Source organism: Leguminivora glycinivorella, chromosome 9 (assembly GCF_023078275.1).
Source record: "Leguminivora glycinivorella isolate SPB_JAAS2020 chromosome 9, LegGlyc_1.1, whole genome shotgun sequence".
Taxonomy (NCBI): domain Eukaryota; kingdom Metazoa; phylum Arthropoda; class Insecta; order Lepidoptera; family Tortricidae; genus Leguminivora; species Leguminivora glycinivorella.
In genome coordinates, this window is record NC_062979.1 from 13610219 (window position 1) to 13633285 (window position 23067).

At 36.7% G+C, this 23067-nt stretch overlaps 1 protein-coding gene across 1 annotated transcript in view; it reads left to right on the forward strand.

Annotated features, from left to right (window-relative positions):
• LOC125229423 (alkaline phosphatase-like) overlaps window positions 1-22593 on the forward strand; it is a 209872-nt gene extending 187279 nt beyond the window's left edge. The window contains exons 9-13 of the mRNA XM_048134251.1: window positions 497-676; window positions 4488-4682; window positions 6540-6734; window positions 12005-12135; window positions 22264-22593. Of these exons, the coding sequence (XP_047990208.1) occupies window positions 497-676; window positions 4488-4682; window positions 6540-6734; window positions 12005-12135; window positions 22264-22464 (902 nt within the window). The 3' untranslated portion in view covers window positions 22465-22593. The remainder of the gene's footprint in view (window positions 1-496; window positions 677-4487; window positions 4683-6539; window positions 6735-12004; window positions 12136-22263) is intronic.
• Window positions 22594-23067: the final 474 nt, after the last annotated feature.

Consider the following 23067-nt stretch of genomic DNA (forward strand, 5'->3'; position numbering starts at 1 on the left):
TTAATATACTTTCATACGATTAATTTTCGTTTATTTAGTTTAAAACTAATAAATGTAAAACTAAAATCGCCGTCAATATAAATTGTCAACAATGTAAACAAACCATTCTATAAAATATCAATATTCTAGAACAATTTTATTATTTTTAAGTTTGAGGATCATAATGTGATATGGATTGATGAAATAACACATGGACTTAGCCAGTATCCGATGAGCTAGAATGGAAATTAAAGACATTTTGACTACAAGGTTTGTTTACATAGTTCACAAATTCTATTGACGGCGACTTTAGTAAAACCAACTATTTAAACGCTAACTTTGTAAACCTCATTCACATCTAAATTACGTCTAGGTGAAGCTCAAGCTCACTTACCACACTCGCAGGTTGTTTGCTTTATACGAAAGCGTTTTAGCGGAACAAATTACTTAGAGCGGACGTTTTCCTCCGAAAATTCGCGTTTTAATTTTCCCTGTGCTAAAGCTGCATTCTTTACAGGTTTATTTGAATATTCGCACATGGAATTCAACGCGGAGCGGGGCGGTGTGACGGACACGGAGGAAGGTTCGGCCGACGGGTCGGCAGTGAAAGCTGACGACCCTTCCCTCTCCGATATGACCCGAGCGGCCCTCTCCATATTACTGAAGAACGACAAGGGTTTCTTCTTGCTTATTGAAGGTACGTTATTGGAAATATTGAAAGGATTACTGTCAAGTGATGTGAATGAAATATATTTCTGAAACTGATTTGAAGAGTACGTATTTGGTAAGAGTACGTATACTAACTTTCACATAACTCGATAAATATGTACTAAAATGTGAATTTTACTAGCTTTAATATTTCTTATTTTGGCTGTATTTACTTTGGATTTGATTTGACGAAACTTATTCCCTAAGTTTATTTATATTATTATACATAATCATGTACGTCAATTTGAATTATAGAAATTGTACAAGTGTAAGGAGAATGCGTATAAAAATAAGATCCTTGCCGCAGAGCTTTAGATAAATGTCTATTCAATATTCTAGACGTCTCGAAGCTCAACTACGTTCGTTTGTAAGTTTCGAAAGTTCGCTCGTTTGGAAAATGCTGAACCATTACAGGTTCTACAAGTAACATCTCTAATACAAAATATCAGTTAGCAAGCACGTGTCTTATTTTTATTTTAACCTCAGATTTTTAAAACATTTTTCTACTCCCGTACTGTTATTCGTGAGTTACAAGGTCGTGCATAGAACTTTAAAACCCTACATAAAAGATGTCAGGACAAGTCTATCTAGTCTATACCCTGAAAACATTTAGTAGCAGTCGCACGATATAGCTGTTTTACAGTTCAGTAAATACATTGCTACCAACTTAACAAACCAATTCGCAGAGTCGAGACTCCTTCGTTTTCTGCTGCGTTCATCGGCGACGCGTCGAATCGCATTCAAATGTATAGAACTCGATTCAACTCGGCTCGATTCGTCTTAGTGGCCAGGCTTCAAAGAACCATACCATAGACAGTTTTATTTTCATGTTTGCACTCAAACTGCATATTCAAAATGGTAGGCGGTCCACCTAGATAACTAAGATGACTGAAAGTAGGTATTTGTTGAATTTATAATTTTCTTTCAAAATAAGTGCTTGGTCGTAGAAAAAGTATTGTATGCAACGGTGTTTAACTGAGTCAAAAAATGCTCGTGGCGTCTTTATTAACAATTTTCGGCTTCGCCTCGAATTGTTACCCACGCCACTCACCTTTTTTGACCTCTTTTAACCACCAGTTGCATAAAATACTATAATCTACTTACGTTAGAACACGTGGGATAATCTAACCACGTTTTAGTGGAAAACTAGCAACTTATCGTATACCTTGTTATCCACGTATCCATACTAATATTATAAATGGGAAAGTGTGTGTGTCTGTTTGTTTGTCCGTCCTTCACGGCAAAACGGAGCAACGAATTGTCGTGATTTTTTAAGTGGAGATAGTTGAAGAAATGGAAAGTGACATAAGCTACTTTTATCTCTTTCTAACGCGAGCGAAGCCGCGGGCAAACGCTAGTATTTCTATATTTATGGGATCTTGGAAACGGCTGAAACTATTTTGACGAAATTTTCTGGGAGTGTTTCTGGAAAAAGCGTAGACAGTTTTGATAGTTTATGAGCATATAGGTATCATAAAATGTAATAGATTGACCAACATACTAATAAAATATAATAAAAATAGATTTCTTAACCACTTACTTATATAAAATTACAGGCGTTTGTGTAGTAAAATGCTCAATTCAGCTAGACCGCTTATTTTCAGTCACTAACAAAAAAAAATTACTTAAATACTTATGGAAAATATTGACATCCACGCCTGTACAAATAATTGAGCAGCTCATCAATGTGCTCACAACTGCGGAGAAATTTTTGATAACAAAGCAGAAACTTTTGAAATGATTGCCTCTGCAGCTAAATCGCACAAACTCGACTAGATTGTCCAATCACGCAAAGCACTTGCTGCAGAAATCCGCTCGGAGAGAAAAATGGTTGCGCAGTTTTGAACCAGTGTCATCCAATTCAACGTTTCATCACAACTGTTCGCACAGTTCCGCTTTTGTAAATGTATGTTGCTTCCTATTTTTTAAATAATTAGTTTTACTTGTAACTTGTATAAAACATAGAATTTTCTGTGAAAGAAGTGGCATAATTGAGGCTTAATTAAATACCCGCTGCGAAACTATAATATTGATTAAAATTTTAATTCTTGCAGCCGTCTTAATTTCGATACTTCTGTTTTTTTTTCTGAGAATACCAGCAAATTTTTAGTATTTACTTTATTTTGTTGTACCTAATAGTCAAAAAGTTGTGATTTATGAGATTAAACGAGATACGCTTTTGAATTATTTTTTACAAGGCCGCAATGTTTTTACGTTTTGGGCCCAGTATCGCCTACATGATATCTCTTAAATATTTACGGTTATGCAAATTACACCCTGAATAGTTCTCGCCCAACTGTCATGTAATTTCAATTGTTTAAAAAAAGATTTGCCGGATGTTCTTAATACCTACTGGCGATATTGCTAAAAACAATTTCGACCACCGGTAAGATTTTAGAATGAAACAGGTTTTAAAAGTTACGTTCAAGTCGTTAGGTATATTCAATTCAAGTCAAGCACAATTTGATCACAATTAGGGATTATTTCAGTTGGTTTCGTTCCAACAATCTAGTCGCGAGTCGCGACTGTTAGACGTTGTGGAAATCACTCTAGGTATGTACTTACTTCCAAGATTCGAAATAGAAAATGACTGATAAACATTACGTCCCAGTTCCTGCCGTGGGTTTCGTAGAAGTCGGGTTCCATTGTGGAGTGGGCGATGATGGGCTGGCCAACCTGTCACAGCAATATCACAATTTCGTTTTCTTTCAACTTATTAATACCTAACTGCTAAGAGTGCCATTAAAAGTTGAGCAGTGTCTTGAACTCTGCCTACCTCTTTTGGGAATACAGGCGTGAATTTATGTAACATGATTAATAACATGATTGGTCCAGGTCCAGGCCCGAACGTTTCCTCGAAGTACCATCCTTACCCATCCGTACCTTACCTTCCTTGTTTCGCCGACAAACTTTTCATCGAATATCATTTCATCGGCAACAAATCATCGAAAGTTCAGTTCGAGTAAAATTGTTTGGAGTAATTTTGTTTCAACTACTATTAATATGAAATTTTCTTAGTTAATATAAATATTATTCAACGAATATTTCTTCATCGCTGATTCATTTCAAAGTACTTCAAACAGCAGAACTACAAAACATCGCAATTCATTTATTCGACGTATTGTTACAAAACTTTTTCATTTGTACGGCAAATTTATAGAATTTATAGATGTCTCTATTCTATGAAACTTCAAATTGACGATTTTATCGTGGCACATCACTTACGTCCATAATTAAACTATGACCATTGGCTTAAATCCTAAAATATTAGAGTAGGTTTAGGTTAGGTTAGAACTGCGATGCTACAAAACGATGAACGGCTTTTAAAGTAGGTTTAGGTTAGGTTAGAACTGTGACCACACACAGAAATGACCAGCTTAAGAGTAGGTTTAGGTTAGGTTAGAACTGTGATCACACAGAAACAGAGGGCTTACCGAGTGGGTTTAGGTTAGGTTAGAACTGTGACCAAACAAGCAGTTTACAAATTGTAAAATTTTAGAAAAAATCATAATTGAACTAATATTATGCATAATGAATTGTATTTAATGTAAAACAAAATTAAATGAAAAAAAAAACACTTAATGAAATACCACGATATAAATATATACTCGGAATAAAATATCTGCGAAATAAAAGTCTACGGTTTGATTTTACTTATGTCATGTCGATTGTTCTACGATATGAACTGTCGATGAAATGAAGTTATTTGAAACGTCTTTGAAATAATATTCGAACAAGTGTCTGTCGGCGATTCAAGGGTAAACCCCATCCTTATAATAATATGTCTTTCCCTTTACCAGGTGGACGGATAGACCACGCACACCATTACAACAACCCATACAGAGCGTTGGACGAAACGCTCGAGATGGAAACGGCGTTGCTGGCCGCATTGGAGCGAGTCAACCCAGCTGAGACCCTGATCGTGGTCACCGCTGATCACGGACACGTGATGACCTTCGGTGGCCAGGCCACGCCTCGCGGCCATCCTGTTTTGGGTAAGCTTGATTTTTCTCACATCGTGCTTATGCAGTAAAATGTGCGGAAAGAGATAGTCCAGTCACTGTCAAATATATCGGAGCGGCAATGCACTCGCAAATATTTTTATCACATGCTTATACACCCTGTTTTTTTGTTTTCCGTTAAATTCGACATGTCGTTCGTTATCAGGAACCACTTTTAGTTAAATTCGCAAAAAAAATCATCGTTTTCATACATAATAAATGAATTAATTAGTGTGAGAGACCCTTAAAAATAATATTCAAGTTAGTGTCAAGTGATTGACGGCACATGTTAAAACAAATAACATTGGGAAGTGGTAAAGGCTGTCACACATGTGTTCAGTAATTATTTTTATTTTTGTTTTTAGGGTGTATAAACCCAGGTGATAGAATATGTGCAATGGTTTTGTTATCTGATAACACCGAAAAGGATCACAAAATATACATACAAACCGTTCGTATAAACATTTTTGATTACAGAAAATTAAATAAACATCACTTGGATAAGGCCCATCTCCAGAGACTCCCTTCTACCTAAACTGTAAACTAGTTTTGAAAACTAGTTGAATCCAACTGTGAAAGTACAAGAATTGCTTAAATTTAAATTACAAATGAAGCATCTGTTAAGGTGGCAATTTGGCAAACAAGGAAACGGCGTGTCTGGTGGTCACCGCAGCCTATGAACGCCGGCACAATATAACAACCTACTTCATAGTCAAGTTCCAAAGCGTAGAATGAAAAAATGTGATGTTTTGAATAAACCGAAAAAAAAACATACATAAATACTCGCGTAAATAAAACAAATTCTTTATTTATAATAAACCTTGAAAGTTAAACCAAGTTAAACACAGAAATGATTGATGATTTAAATGATTGTATTACTCTTGTTTCATCAAACTTCTTTATGACGACCGCTCTGGCCTAGTGGTTAGTAACCCTGCCTGCTAAGCCGCGGTCATGGGTTCGAATCGACGGTACGATTCGTAGCGGCACTTTGCTTTAGACAAATACGCGATATAATCCGTTTCCATAGTTTTATTTCATTAGTACCTATCAAAGAGGAATAAGTAAGGGAAGAGTTGTAACTCTATGCATCAGTAAATGCGAGTTATTTGTATAGGCACAGTTAAGTGACATCTAGCGACATCACGCATCAACTAGCGTAAATTATCAATACTGTTACTTGTCAATAGATGTCGCGACGAACGAAAACCAATTTTTAGCTAATATTACAATAGTATTAATCAGTATTCTGTTTTCAATTCCTTCTGATTGTAATACAAGTTGTAAACTGTTCTAATATTAAATTTTTGGCAGAGAAGACACTGTGACATATAGTATCGAGTACAGGGTGGCTAGCCGAATGGCACAATCGCTCACGAAACGCTCACGAAACGAAGCGCTAGTAGATATCTATCTCTATCGCGCTTGCGTATTGGCGCGACAGAGCCAGCGGCGTATCGCTTTCGTTTGGCGTCGGAGAAATGCCATTCGGCTACGGGGCCTGGTACTGATAATTCACGCTATTTGATGCGTGATTGACGCGTGATTGTTGCTAGATGTCACTTAACTATGCCTATACAAATAACTCGCATTTACTGATGTATAGAATTACAATTCTTCCCTTACTTATTCCTCTATGGTACCTATAAACAATATTAGATAAATCGGTTGCGGAGGGCATCACTGCCAGCTTTCAAGCTGGCAGTGATTATGATTGCCTCGCCGGAGCAAATGCTAATTTAAATGTCAATTTTTATGAAATTATGACGTTTGCATAACCCTCGCACAGCCGGGATTATCAAAATCGATTCCAGCTTAGCTTGTTCTAAGTTTATCTATTCTTGTATACAGGTGCGGATACCATGGTATCCGACATCGATGGCCTACGCTACACAACACTGCTGTACGGGACGGGGCCAGGTCACGCAGAGCCTCGCCCCGTCCCGGCCAACGGGACTATCACGTCACCTGACTCCGTGCACGCTGCCGCTGCGCCGCGGCAGTGGGCCACGCATGGAGGAGAAGACGTGCCAGTTTACGCCTTAGGTAATTCCTAATCTAGCTTTAGAATGTCCTAGCACACAAAAAATGTATCAGAAGAATCTGGTGGTTTTACGTTCCTGTGCGGTATGGGACCAGGTCACCGGACTCCGTGCACGCTGCCGCTGCGCTGCAAAACCTCGGAACCTCGATTTTAAAGATATTTCTGAAATATCTTTTGACTGAGTTGTTCTTAATGGACAATTTGTTTTAGATAAATCTAGTTAATAACACTTGTATATTTAACTAAAATTCCCAAGTTGAAAGGGGGGCTCCTTTCCATTTTAGCATATTCGCTACCGTATCCTCTTAAAGTAAAACACTTGTTTTGTTGTAATTGCTATACAAACCGAACCAATATTAAAAGCAGCTCTAATATTTTCTACTTTTCTAAATACAATATTTATATAAGTACAATATTCGACACAACTCGGGAAAGGAGCATCTATTAATGCATGTGAATCATGTAACGATGTACAATTGTACACTGTTTTGGATTGTCCCATTCATTTTTCTTAAGTTCTTAAATTCTTCCCATCCTTCTTTCGTGACCTAAGCGGTTTACCCTTGAATCGCCGACAGACACTTGTTCGAATCTTATTTCGAAGACAACGTTTCAAATAATTTCATTTCATCGACAGTTCATATCGTAGAATAATCGATACAAGTAAAATCAAACCGTAGACTTTTATTTCGTAGATAAGTTATTCCGAGTATACTTTATATCGTGGTATTTCGTTTCGTGTTTGTTCATTTCATTTTGTTTTACATTAAATACAATTCATTACGCATAATATTATTTCAATTATGATTTTTTCTAAAATTTTACAATTTGTAAACTGTTTGTTTGGTCACAGTTCTAACCATCATTCATTCATTCATTGGCTACTCATCATTCATTTCATTCATTTCGTTCATTGGCTACTAGCTGTTAAAGAAAGAAACAATGTCCTAGGGTCCTAAAAAGTATTTTTCCCCTCACTAGCTCGGAAACACGTGTTTTGTCCTTTAATATCAGCGGGTAAAAACGCATTTTATCCACTAGTGGGTAAAGTAATTTGACCTTGAATAAAGTCAAATTAACTGGTTTAAAATTGACAAAAGTAGGTGAATCTAGTAATAAAGATGATTTACCACCTGTGGAACTACTGGAAACAGTTATAAACGCATTTTTTTGCGTTGTAGTTTCCTCGCTGTAGTGAGGGGAAAAGTTTTGTGTTACACTCGGGTGCAAATGTATTTTACTTCTCGTGTGTTAAAAAACTCGCAAGTTCAGGATTCTATTCTCGAACCACTCGCTTCGCTCGTGGTTCAACTATAGAATCCTTTCACTTGCTCGTTTTTCAATTCCACACTCGGCGTTAAAATACAACTTTGCCCCCTTGTATAACAAATAACTATTAAATGAATAAAAAATCAGAAATACGTGTGAGACGAATGATGTATTGTCCAAGAAGAAATTGTACATATGTTACCATGGAAACCATGAATATTAATGTTGCTAGTCTTATACATAGGTATACAAACTACATTCTGCAACATACTCCGCCGACAGAAAATAACAAAAAGGCTTGAAGAAGCAATGCATTTTGACACACAAAACCAATTGATAGAATTACTTGCTAAAGGTAGTTTTACTTTGCATAAATGGGCAGCCAATGACCCTTCAATTTTGACAAGTAGTGTGTATAATAATTCATATGTTAAAACATGTCAGCCCAACATTCTTTTCAGATGGTATTTCAAACTTTCACTCAAATATAAAGCTGTGTAATGCAACTATGCAAGAAGCTAATAAAAATGTAGTATATATATTTAAGAAGCTATTGATTTCAAGCCTTTTTGTTATTTTCTGTCGCTCCTGCTTTTGGAAATCACCTTGACTTTAACCGTTGGCAACAACACCAGTGGCTCATTATTAACGTTAGCCAACGACACTGATGGCTTCTCTTCATTCACATGCAGCAATGAATTGTGGTTTTCCTTGCACTCCTTACACTTAAAATGAAATTTGCACTTTCCTGGGTGAGTGTTAAGGCATGTTTTGCAAAGCTTTGTTTCCTTAACAAACTCAAGTCGCTCAGATATTGGAGCTAGAGAAAACTTAGGGCATTTTTTTATGGCATTTATATTTTAGGGCATTAATTTATGTTGCTTACCACAGTATAGGCAGTCCTGGGATGGTTTAGTAGTGACAAACGATGATGAAGCTGCCTTAGCTACAGCTACCTTACTCGCAGCACCGCTTGCTGTATCACCCCGTCCCTCACTGTTCTCTAGGGCAAGTGCCCGACTTTCTAGAAATTTCAAAAAGTCACTTAAGGATGGTTGCATCAAAGAATCCCTGCGTAAATGATACTCATGGTTGGATATTGGGTCAAGTTTTTTAGTTAACAGACAAATGAGAATGCTGTCCCATTTCTCTATAGCCTCACCTAGGTTCTTTAGTGCAGCTAAATGCTGTTTAGTTACAGAAATCAGTGAGCGCAAGGCACTATGACTCGATTTTGATAGCATAGGCAACTCAAACAATGCATTTATATGTTCATTGATGATTCTAAATTTATTATCGTACCTATCTGCTAAAATTCTTAAAGCTTCGGCATAACTTTGACCTATGACAGGTAGGTTTTTGATTAAATCAAATGCTTCAGCTTTTAGGAAGCTTCGTAAGTAAAAAAGCTTTTGCACACTGTCAAAACCTTCATTATTATGAATAAGGGCATTGAACATTTCAATAAAAGGTCTATAATCGGTGTATTTACCTGAGAAAGTTTGCATCTCTATATTAGGTAATTTTAATTTAGAATATACGTGAGGCGTCGCTGGCGCTACCGATCTAGCGTCTGAAGAGGTGGGTCCAGGTCCAGACAACTCTACGATGCGATTTCGCATCGCGGCGACACACTCGAAGTATGTGGTTTCGATGGGTTCGGGATCCTCCTGGTCTCCTACATCCAGTGTGAGCTGCTCATAGCCATCGAATGCCTCCTGGGCCCTCTCTATCATCAATTTCAACATCTCGATGTCATTGACGTAGGTCGAGTCCATTTTGTTTTTAATCCTCGTTAGCGCTGCTTTTTTAGTGCCCCGGCGCGCTACAAGCGCACGACGCTCTTCTTCGGATTTCTCCATGTTTTAAAACACCACACCATGCATAACCTTTTAACGTGCACACACACAACAAGCTAAATTCACTATATTTTTTCACCAAATTTTCTGAAACAAAATAATTGACAAGTACATTCAAACCCAAACGTTACTTCTTTGTTTCTGTCGCTCCTTTCCACGCGCGCGCAATATGGCTCGCAGCGCAGCGCGCAGCGCAGTAAATTCGGAGATGCGTTTATAGAACGCGTTGCTGCCGGCTCGTGGAACGTTGCTGGCGCGGCACAATGGCGGCACCTTCAAAATCTGCTGCGCCGAACGAGACGAACAGAAATTTTGCTTGATGGAATTCGCTCAAATTGACGCACTGATTTTAATAAAACACTTACTTGTTCCACGGCTGAAGGACCATGTTAAAGAAAGAAACAATGTCCTAGGGTCCTAAAAAGTATTTTAAATGAATAAAAAATCAGAAATACGTGTGAGACAAATGATGTATTGTCCAAGAAGAAATTGTACATATGTTACCATGGAAACCATGAATATTAATGTTGCTAGTCTTATACATAGGTATACAAACTACATTCTGCAACACTAGCATAAAATTACTAGCATTAATTAATTACTTAAGTACTTATTTTGCACGTGTCAATTATCAAGTTCCGACACGCTTCGACTACTTTTGTTTGGGAATTATTTAGTCTGCGTTAATAACTTAATAAATAAATGTTACACAAGCCTTCAGGGAAGGCTTAACGAACAAAACAAATTTAATTAAGCTTAGAATAAATTAAAAAGTGGAAAATTGACTGTTTTGGTTGAGACTTGAACTCACTGCCCCTGGATCTTCATGCCATTCCATCCAGTATTTTTCCACTTTATATTTATTGCTTAGAAAAAAAAAACATAATAAAGCTGACAATGGATGAGGTAGCTTGCCTTGTGTCTTGTCCTGTGGCGGCTGCTGTGGCTAAGTTAGCAGAGCTAAACGTAATAGTGAGATTAGTGATCTCGATCAGTCTATCTTAATGTTCAAAAGCCGTTGTACTTATTATGTAAAGTATGTCTTAACAGCGGTGTTAAAAAATAAAGGAACGTAAGCTTGAACGCGATTTGGTAAAGCATTACAATAGCAATATCCTGTTATTTGAACGGTAATGTACGGAAAAATCTGGGGTACACGAGGAGATGGCGATCCATTAAAAGTTTGCGGCTTACTTAAGAAACATTGTAAACTTTAACAATGAGTAGGTAAATAAAATTGTACGAGTAGGCTCAGGAAATTTTATTTCAGCCTTTTACTCGTACATATTAAATTTAATCAGCTTCGTTTATGTAAGTTAGATTGGACTTTCGCAAAAGGTTTCCTTTATGTGATGATATTGTTCTTTCATAACTATTTGCGAGAATTGTGAGTAGGTACTTAGCAGGAAAAATATAGAGGGTCACGAAAAATGCCCGCTGGCGGGCAAAAGCTTGTGGTTTATGTAACATGAACCTCTTTAGGACAGTTTTGCTATTTTGGGATTGTGAATTTTGTTTGAAGTTTTCGTATTTAGATTAATTCTCTTTTTAAATATTATCTATCTCGTACAAACGAAAAGAGTAAACAAAAGGTAGCAGTAATCAGGAAATGGCACTCCATTTAATTTAATACTTAAGTTATTATGACTATGTCTTTTCCGATCACGGAAACGATAGGGTATTCCGGACCTTTGACCGGACCGGAATACGTATAGATACCCTTTTCACACTTTAATGGTAGGGGTAGATACTCCGAGCGGATGTTGCCTTTGCCCGTGTTATGACTATAAGCAAAGAGGATCGAGTATTATAGAGAGTTACTGTCAAAGTAAAAAGTGTAATCACAGTGCAAATACTGCCCTCTCTCGACACAAGCTTAAAACTTTTGAACCTCGGTTTTGACAATTTGGCCCATATTGTTAGCTTGATATGTGTTAAAATGTCAAATATTAATAGTAGAGCCATCTAGCCGAGCGTTCTCCAAAGGTGTAACGCCATCTAGGCCACCGTACCTTTTTCTCTATGGCTTTGAGGTACGTTTTTTTCTTAGACTTTATCCGTCTATACGAAATTACATATATTTGCTATAAGTAATTATTAGGGATGATATTATTAAGTTTCAAAAATCTAATACTTGTCTGCAGGACCAATGGCGACGGTGTTGTTCGCGGGTGTGGTGGAGCAAAGTTACATTCCTCACGCCATCGCCTACGCGGCATGCCTCGCACACCATTCGCGGAGATGCCAGGAAAAGATCAACTTCACTCAGCCGCTGGTTGGTATTATAATTGATCGTAGTTCTTATAGTATGAAACTGAACGAAGATAAAACGCTCAAACCATCAATGTCTATACAACGTGTTTCCGGTATCACTCAAAACCTCAGACACCCCAACAGATTTTTATTTTTTTAAACTCATCTAGAGTATTCATCTTTTAATCTGATGGTTACTTTTTTTTTTAAATTGAATTTTTAGATTTCTGTACAGCTCTACTTGACTTTTAGCTCTACACTCAATAAAATAATTGCTAACTACCATCATAAACCATAAAACTATTTATTTGTGTACGTTTTACTGCAACGACATAAGGTTTACCAATAGACAGCTAAGATGTCATTGTAAAACACTTTAAATCTTTGTCACAGTAAACTTCAAATTGGACAGGTAATCGCAGTAAGCAAATTTAAAACCAATATTCAGCATGACAAGGTTGTAATTAGGTACGAGTTCAATTTGTTATGACTTATGATAAACATTAAGATTAAACTGACAAACAACGTCAAACTCGTAGCGGAAAAAATAATCGCCCAAGTAACCAGCCAGTATTAATACCCCTAAATACTGAAAAAGGTAAATAACCTCTAGCAATGCGATATACACAATGTTGTATTACGAATACAATAGAATAGGCACGTAAAAAATAACTAATCATACTAATTTAAATAAAAATATTACTGTGAGGAACGGAACTCTTCTCTTGGGTCTATGGTTCTAGACTTTCCTGAACTTTTCTTTAATTTGATCTTCGGCATCTTTAAAGTTGCATTTTCCAGCCAGCTTTCTCAGCTCAAGGGCATAATCCTGAATTTTTTCCTTTGGCAACTGATTTCTTTTCCGAAATTCGGCTCTTTCCAGTGTTGTTGATAAAGTCTTGACATATTTGTCTTGAAGTCTCTTTACTAGTTCTTTATAAGTTAAATCCTTTGGTTGTTTTGGTGAACATAAATAAGTCAGTGTTTCGAACACTTTGGCCGTTAATTTGGTAATTAATAAAGGCACTTTGTTTTCTTCAGTTATATCATTAACTAAGATAAAACATTCGAACTGTTGCTCAAACACCTCCCACTTTTCTCCGTCAAATGGTTTTAATTCGCCTAACGCGGTCATTGTTAAGGTATGCACTTTTTGTTGTTTTTTTCCTTTATTTTTGAAGTGATCACTCAATAATTTCCGTAATTGATCCACTGTAGAGTCTTCACTGAAGTCTAACCTCTCATCCACTATTGGATAATACTACTGCAAGCCCAGTATCTGAAGCATCACAAGTCAAGATCAGTGGCAAATTAGGATCATGATAGATAAAGAAGTGTTACCATTTTATAGCAGAAGGAATGAGTTAACTATGGACAGGGGTTGCTTATTTTGGGGATATCGAATATTAATACCTCACACTGTTCGAGAATCGGTTTTGGTTGAATTGCATAAAAGTCATTTTGGAATCATTAGAATGAAAGAAATTGCACGCTCATATTTTTGGTGGCCGAACCTTGACTCAGAAATAGAAAACATTCCCAAAAAATGTATAACTTGTTTGCAAAATAGTAAAACGCCTTCGAAAACACAGAAACCGTGGCCTGTTCCCCCTTCAGTGTGGTACAGAATTCATGCTGATTTCCTGGGCCCATTTTATAATAAAATGTTTCTGGTGATAGTAGACAGTTATTCTAAATGGCCAGAGATATATGAAATGACTAATATTACTAGCTCTCGTACAATAGAGGTATTTGAAAGTGTATTTTCTCGTTTTGGATATCCAGTTCATTTGGTGACAGACAATGGTCCTACATTCACCAGTCAGAATTTTAAAGACTTTTGTAGTAATGGCAACATTAAGCATACATTTTCACCGCCGTATCATCCAGCGACGAACGGTGCAGCTGAGCGATTTGTGGAAACTTTTAAGTCCGCTATTACTAAAATCTAACTTAGATGTAAAATTATAGATTTAAACATGCATGTAACCTTAATTTTTCTGTAAATCCTTTGTTTAATAAAGCCATACGATAATAATAAAAACTAAAATTAAAGAGAGTGGACTAGATTTACGATCTTCTATCAATCTGTTTATGTTTGACTACTTATAGAAGTACACCACAACGCACTACAGGAATATCACCTGCTCGCCTAATGTTAAACCGAGAAGTAAGAAATAGATTTAGTTTATTGCGCCCCCCTCCTCTGTCAGAAGTGGTGCAGGAGAGAGTGGAAAAAAGGGACCAAGGGAGAAGGGATATCAGCTTTGTAATAGGTCAGAAAGTAATGGTTAAAGACTACAGGAAGGACAGCAGGCCGTGGGTTCAAGGGCTAGTTATAGAGGAGTCAATACCAGGAACTACCTATGTGGTAGATGTAGAAGGGTTTAAGTGGAAACGTCACATAAATCAGATCTTAAGCTGTTCTAATGAGTTTGAAGATTTATGTTAGTTTAGTTTGAGTAGGAGGATTTGTTAATTTGGTTTAACTAGTTAATTTACTAAAATAAGTGGAGGAGAGTGTGAGGAACGGAACTCTTCTCTTGGGTCTATGGTTCTAGACTTTCCTGAACGATGTCAACTGTCATCGAACTCAATTGTTTTTTATACACAGTTGTCATGTAACTCGCTCATATTGAATAAATATAGTTTATTAATGAATTACTAAGTTCAATATATAACAATTACCCCCATCAAGATATAGCTCAATCGATTCTACTCTCGATTCTGAACAAACGGTTTTCAGGTTTTTAGTGTTAAGTGAAACACGGTGTATATAGGTCACACTTACCAACGTTTACTGTGGGACCAAAACCAACACTGAAATACAAGAAGGGCTTAAGCGCCTCCTTTTTAGTAGGAACTTAAGTCATTTTTGCGAATAATCGATATTTTGAACAAAACGAAACAGAAATGAGTTTAATATAATATAATATTCAAATGCGCTCACACAATTTCAAGATATTTGGTAGGTAACTCCTTGCAGCGGCAGTGAGTGAAATTCGTAATTTGAGTTTTTTTCTTTTAAGTCCGACTTACGCTTTACTGTAGATTTCTAATAGGTTTTCCTGTAATCTATAGATTGAAAACTATCTCGTGTATTTTTTGAAAATTTTACGCTTAGTAGTTTCGGAGATATTCAATTCAATTCAATTCAAAATATCTTTATTCATGTAGGCCTAGTTACAAGCTCTTATGAATAGTTCATTACATATATATTATGATCTTAATCTAACCTAATTATCAGAGCAATTTATTGTTGTAAATTATTGATAAGGGGGGGAATAGTCATTTTTTGCCTATTTTCTTAAATTACTTCACTAAAAATTATTAAAAATATATTTCTGAAATACTTATAAAGAGCTCTTTCATTTGATATGTAACACAATATAGTTCTAGAAACTTTGATTTTTAATTTTCACTTTTACCCCCCAAAAGTGGCCCCTATAATTGAATTTTCTTAATTTAAATGTCCGTCTTTGGGTCACAGGTTTACATAAGTGTGCCAAATTTCAAGTTAATCGGTTTGGTAGTTTCGGAGAGTGATTCTATAAAGGTTCCGTTTTTCCTTTTTGAGGTACGGAACCCTAAAAACGGGAAAAAATTAAAGCTCTTAAAGAAATTTCAACCAAAACATCGACCAAAATGTAAGTAACAGCCAATCCATGATCTGGTCCCATAGTAAAAAAGTGAGTTTAACATTAACGCTTTTAAGTTTGCTTTTCGTTCAGTTACATTACCCTACCGTATAGAAAGCTACCAACTTAGGTACAACAAAGCTCAGTGGATTCCGGCTTTTCAGCATTTTTTAAATATGAGTTCCGGCCAATTATGTACTCTATTAAAACTACCAGGCCCCGTAGCCGAATGGCATTTCTACGACGCGAAACGAAAACGAAACGCCGCGAAAGGTAGTCTGGCTCTGTCACACCAATACGCAAGATCGATAGAGGTAGATAACTACGAGCGTTTCGTTTCGTGAGCGTTTGTGTCATTCGGCTACGCACGCAGAGATAATACACGTTAAACTTTCGTGAGACATATTCAAATAATTAACTTAAATACGGTTGTACTCACGTTATTATATCGCTATTGCTGCGACATGTTTCGGGCCAATTCGGAGGCCCCTCTTCAGGCATATAGGAGTTCACGCGACGGCTAAACTCCGCAAACGTAACACGTGACGTAACGTAATAACGTGAGTACAACCGCATTTAAGTTAATTACTACCAGAGATAAGTTATTGCGAACGCACTATTCGCATATAAACTGTTTCCAGGTTAGCGAATTTCAGATATTTTCACAGAATTTCAATAAAGCAGTAGAACTTGTAGACCATAATAATTAAATAATAGGCTTCACGTTACTTGAAATAAAAAGTTCAGTACAAAGCGTTCCACGAAAGGAGGAGTACGACGATAGGACGTTGTGTTAAACGCCAAATTCCTCTTTAGTTTTTATTAAACAACAGAAAACAAATACGAAGTCTAGAAATGGTGGTTGATTTTTATGGTGACCATTTTATTCTCCCTAATAAAGGAATGGTCCCTTAAAATCGGACCCGCGGTCGTGGCAAACCTCGAAGGCGGCGTTAGCGAGATGACCTTGATGCCTTTGATAAGTTTGCGAAATGGTCAAGATCGGGACATGACTGTGGAAAGGGGGAGCGAGGTCTTTGCTCAGCATAAGGACTAGGGACATAATAGACTCGTATAAATCGAAACACCTAAATAAAGAACTGAAAAAAAAAAACACACACACTGAACAAGTTCTACGTCTAAGGGTATTAAGTATCAATGTTTTTTTTTTTAAACCCTATTTCGTGCTTCTAATGCCTACATGTATTTTTAATTTGATCTATTTATATTCCAGTGTATACAAACATAACAGTAGTTTGTGTCCTCTGGGTAGGACAAAATGTAGACACAAGGTTAAACCTTATTATAGTTATTATTCAAACAAATATACGAATACCTACGTATTTTATACAAATAAAAATATTATTAAAATCATGCGAATTTATAAGTAAAAACTACACAAACACACTTAAAAGTGATAATAACACGTAATTGTTTATTCAAAATATTACCTTCCAAGAATGCTTAATTAATAAACACCTTTAATTTTATGCGATTGGCAGGGTGCAAAGCGGGTGGAGGGGGTAGCTAAAACGATCACAGCGCTCACTACGGAAAAAAATTACATCTTAGTCGCTGACTTACGCTGTCAAATCCATATTGCAGTAAACATTTTCATATCGTTTTTGAGATAAATTTAATATGGGCCTAGTAAGATTTGTTATGGTGAACTGTAATAACTCCAAGAAAAATAGCGACTAAATTCTAGCAATTTCCAAGACCGTGGTGGAAACTAAACCACCGTTTAAGTGGATAATTGCCGTAAGAAGAAAGTTGTCATCTAACCTCTGAAGTTTTACTTAAAAGTGCGTAATCATTTGATACAAGTATTGAATTGAATTTATGGTGAATTTATAGTGCAAATTTTATTGGAGGTAGAAAAGCCGACGTGGAAGCCAATCCCAGTTATGTTCCAAAATCATTTTATTTGTTTCCTTATGTGTGCTCCTGTGTACAAATCGAAACGGATTGACGAAAATGCGTAAATATCGAGGTTTCAATGGGACGAAGGAGCACGAGAACAATAGAAGTAGAAGTAGTCCATCCGCTGAAGGCTTATCACATTTTAAATAAAATTCCTGAGAGCTTATTTCATCGCATTGATGATTACATATTTGATGTGATATCTGCTAAACCTCCAATATTTTCAAGTAAATGAAACAAGTTTTTGTAATGTATACTATAATTAAAAGTTATAATAGCTAGTTTGTTTTTATTTTACTATTGTAAACCCTGTACCCTGTAAATGATATTTATGATACCTATAGTTAGCCTATGAAAATGACATAGCATAGCAGTGAACTGATCAACAATTTCAAAAGCCAATGATTTATTTATACTTTATTGCACATAGGTACAAATGGTGGAATAATGTCTTCAATCTCTAGAAAATGCCCAGCTAGCACCAATTTCTTGCCTTTATTCATCGTCTCAGGTTGGAAAATGATTTCGTGAGTGATGGCACGAAACCCCGTTTTAGTCACCAGTTTGTTAATTTCTCACTGAAAACAACAATTTTAATGTTATTGGCGATAATGTTGTAACCACCAACGTCCAAAATTGTCTAATATAGTAAAATAACACAAGGTTTCATTAATTTTTTCACAATGTTTACTTACTTCTCGCTTGACAGCGGCGACAATATTGTCCATAATGGTCACCTGTCACGTGGCGTTGTCGTCGCGCACGGTCCCAATATCTTAATTAGGAACCTTTTTAGGCTTCACTAAATAACAAAGCTACATTAAGCAAAGTTTATTTCTTAATTAACAGTAGTAATAAATGATTGGGACTTTAATATTCGTCAAATAAACGATACACAGACCACCTCAAGTAGTAGATGGAGCCGGAGCATTCAAGCCAACTCAAAGCCACGTACCACGCATTTAAGTATGATTTCCCATAGTAATTTAGTATGATCTCCCATAGTAATTTAGTATGGGAACGCAGGCGCTTGATCCAATTGTGTCAACGTTCATAACCAGGCTCCGTAGCCGAATGGCATTTCTGCGATGCGAAACGCCACCGAAACGCCGCAAAAAATAAATGTAGTCTGGCTCTGTTGCGCTAATACGCGCTATATTACGCGTAGATAGATAGCTACGAAAGATATATTATCATCAGCGTTTTGTGAGCGTTTGTGCATTCGGCTACGCACACGTGTAATTTTGGAATAACTTACAACAGGGGGGGGTTGTTGTATAACCAGTACTATCAATACCAATAGATGATTTAGTAGACGAGCAAGCCAAATATTTCAATAATATTAGAACTCTATACAATAAGAATAACTGTAAAGCATCAAAATTTGCAACTAAATCAAATACCTAATCCACAAATAAGATTAAATGTGTATGTTATTGTTCACACATAAAAAAAAAAGATATTTATTCACCAACACAGCACGAAATGTGTGTGCAGTAAAATGGATGAGACTCAACGAGACCTCTGATTTCAGTCCCCAATGAATAAACTTAAATGACATGTGGATTAAATACAGCTTTCTCATGCTTTTTTCTTAGAAGTCACCCCTATGGTTTCGTCTTCCGATAGTTGCGTAGGAACAAAATTATTTAAATTAACCCTCGTCAATATGCTATCCGCAACCCCATTGCGTGGAGAAGCGTCAGTTATCTCTTTAGGTCATCGGTTAATTGGGACGAAGTCTTTACGCCACACTTACCGAGGGGTTCAATAGCCCTCCTTTTAATTTATTAAAAAGACTAGTAATTTAATGACCCGTAGAGGTTTTTTTAGGGAGAGCCTTTGCCATTTATCAAGTGAGCATTTTGCTAAGGACAGCAAACGAGGCGTGGTTAAAGTCCCTCGCAAGCAAGCGATCCAAGTGTCATCAGGGGGCCGATTTTTGAGTTCGACCGCACGATTTTGTGAATTTGGTTCAATATTATTCCCTTGTTAGCGATTTAAAACGTGTGGTTAATACTAATAGATGCGATGCCAATGACGTGCGATCGTTTATTTTTAAATAGCATTGCGTCGGTTTCCACAGGCTCTAGTCCTCCATTAAATAAAACGAAGTCCTCCGCCGCGATTGTCTGTTTGTATATTCGCGATAAACTTAAAAACTTTTAGACAGATTTTCATGCATTTATGTTCTAAGACGACAAAAGTTTAGGTGTAGGTATAAATTGTTTAGATTTTATGTGAAAGTATTCGATAAACAAGTTATAAAAATGACGCTAGCTTTAATCGAAAACGCTGCCCAATCTTTTTGAGATTTATAACAACGCAATAATAATGAAATAGTGTCTCTTTTACCTGTGTATAGACAAAAAACCGCGATAGCATTTATGTCTACCTTTCAAGACAACTTACTATACCTTTTCATGCTTTACTCCCCGTGCGAAGCCGGGAGGGTCGCTAAACTCGCTAGTAATCATGGAAAACACCTTTGTCCTACCTGACACTGTTTGAATAGTCTTTCTGTAATATGAAAGCCAACGATTGAAAGTGACCATCAAAGTTGGATCAGACTAAAATTATATAAAATAATTAAATTAATAGTTAATTGTTATACAAGGGGGCAAAGTTGTATTTTAACGCCGAGTGTGGAATTGAAAAACGAGCAAGTGAAAGGATTCTATAGTTGAAACACGAGCGAAGCGAGAATTTTTTAACACACGAGAAGTAAAATACATTTGCACCCGAGTGTAACACAAAACTTTTCCCCTCACTATAGCGAGGAAACTACAACGCAAAAAATGTGTTTATCACTGCTTCCAGTAGTTCCACAGGTGGTAAATCATCTTTATTACTAGATTTACCTTCTTTTATCAATTTTAAAGCAGTTAATTTGACTTTATTCAAGGTCAAATTACTTTACTCACTAGTGGATAAAATGCGTTTTTACCCGTTGGTATTAAAGGATAAAACACGTGTTTCCGAGCTAGTGAGGGGAAAATACATTATCTCGTTTCATCAGATTTTGTTAATTCAATCAGGAATGAAGAATAATTAGATTCTTTTTGATAATGAAAGTGAACTTTACATGTTTTGTCTCTGTGGCAAAGTTCTGGAGGGTGGGAAATATAAAATTTATTTACCTAATGTTGAGGTGTTCCGGCCATTTGAAGAAAATACCCGTGCGTAAATTTATACTAGCAAACCCCGTCAAGCCTATATTTCCACCTCTGTAACTTTGTTCCCCGAACAAGTCAATAAAGAACCTGATTTTTTCATTAAACCTATGCGAGAAGTTTGTGAAGGTACCTACAAACTTTGCGGCAAATAATTAATATTCGCATCTAGAGTTCTGGCATTTTCGGATTGAGTTTATTGATTTAATGACACTCTTGAGATCCCGAAATTTGTTGGTTAAGTTTGTTCGGCAAAGTTGTGGGATCACACAACTTAGTTAAGGGAAAGCAGATTAAAATTAGAATCACAGGTACTTTGAGATTATAATATTTGTGGGAATTTATTTTCTTAGGTATATTGTAACCTCGTTTTTAACCAGTGTTTGTTACTTAATAGTAAGTACCTACCTAAATGTAATCCAATTTACTATTGACGAAGCCTGTTGCGAATATGATCATTGTTTGTTTGGGACGAGGCATGTTGATATTTGCATTTGTGGCCACCTGACAAAGCCTGCCTTGCGGATAAATTTAAAATGATGTGTGTGTTCCTTTTTTCTTTACTGTGTGTGTTCTTATCTTTGTACAATAAAGTGTATTACTACTACTACTACTACTACTACTACTACTACTAAATTTACAAATTTGATTATTATGATAATTATGTATTTATTTTAAGGTTCTAATATGTAATTTGTGATGAAAATAAATTAACATAATCAGTATAAAAAATAAGAATATCTGAACACGCCTAGAGCTAGTGTCAAGGGGCGTTATCGATGGGCCACTTTTTTTTTTCAAAGTTTTCCACCCCACTTTTTTGTTACCTACATGGGTATTTTTTACGCGACTCATACTCAGAATCGCGAGGTCTTTCGATCCTGATAGAAGAAAAAAATGTCCCAAGACTTCCATACATTTTTAAAACCGTCCATTCCGTTACCTACCACCATACTTAATGTATGAAAAATGGTAACGGAATGAGAAAAAAACTTTGGGGCACTTTTTTCTTCTATTAGGATTAAAAGAGCTCACGATTCTGAGTGGAAACTACATAAAAAATTCCAAATCCAAAGAAAGTGGGGTGGACAACTATGAAAAAAAAATGGCCCCGATACATCTGACGGGATTGTACTAACCCACTCCCACAAAAGTACTAACCGACGTACGCGTATAGACACTATTGAAACACGTTCCGTTGGCTCCTTAGGGACCATCCACACACAGGCGACGCATGTCCTGAGACGCGGAACGGACGTCAGCGCCGCGCCACCCGAATGTAATTTAAAAAACGTTTCCTCAGTACATTTTGTATAGGAAGGACGTAAGACGCGCCCCCAGGCGACGCGCCCCAAGCGACGTCCCTTGCGCGTCCCTTGCGCGTCCTTCCTATTTATCGTGACAATGTTGTTCCAGGTACCGCCACCAAAATGCGTACCGCCCGAAGTGAGCAGCGTGGCCGCGGAAGACACTCGCGAACCTACTGGCGGCCGGCGCGTCGTCGTCGCGTCAAGCGTCATGTCCGACGAACGCGTCCCCAGGTCTTCCGCGATCATCCACGTCACTGGCCTCATCAGTATAATCATTCATTTAAGCACGTTATGGTCTATCAATTAAAAACACCTTGCTTTTCACGATTAACTTTACACAGAATAGTTAGATAATGAAAATTTGTACAGGGAAGATTATAGACATACGGATCGGATTATTGTAAATAAAATTAGACGTTGTAAATAAAGATGATAAATGTTTTATGTTTGTTTTATTGCATTCCAAGTCGAATAACATCATATTTTTTATAATGATAATAAAAAATATATTTTCATAAGTTGAAATTACCAGCCGTCGACAATATTCCAGTAGATGAGGTAGCTGTACACTATTCCGGGATAGTAAAATGTGGTACATAATTCCGGGATACTTTGGTTTTTGTCGCAAAATAAAGAAACTATCAGTAAAATCTTAATTTAATGCAGTATTTCATAAACTATAGATCAAATAGAACCCAAAAAAGTCGATTTTCGAATATGTATCATATCTTTTGAAGCCGTGAGGTACCTCCAAACGCGTCAGTCGCAACCACGCAGTGGTTTCTATGGGCGTGTTTGACGGTGAGCTTAACGCGGTAGCGGAACTTCTTAAGGGTTTGCTGTGATTCTGGTAAGTTTATTTACATTAAATTTGTATCATAATTGTCTTATAGTTATTAAAAGACATTTA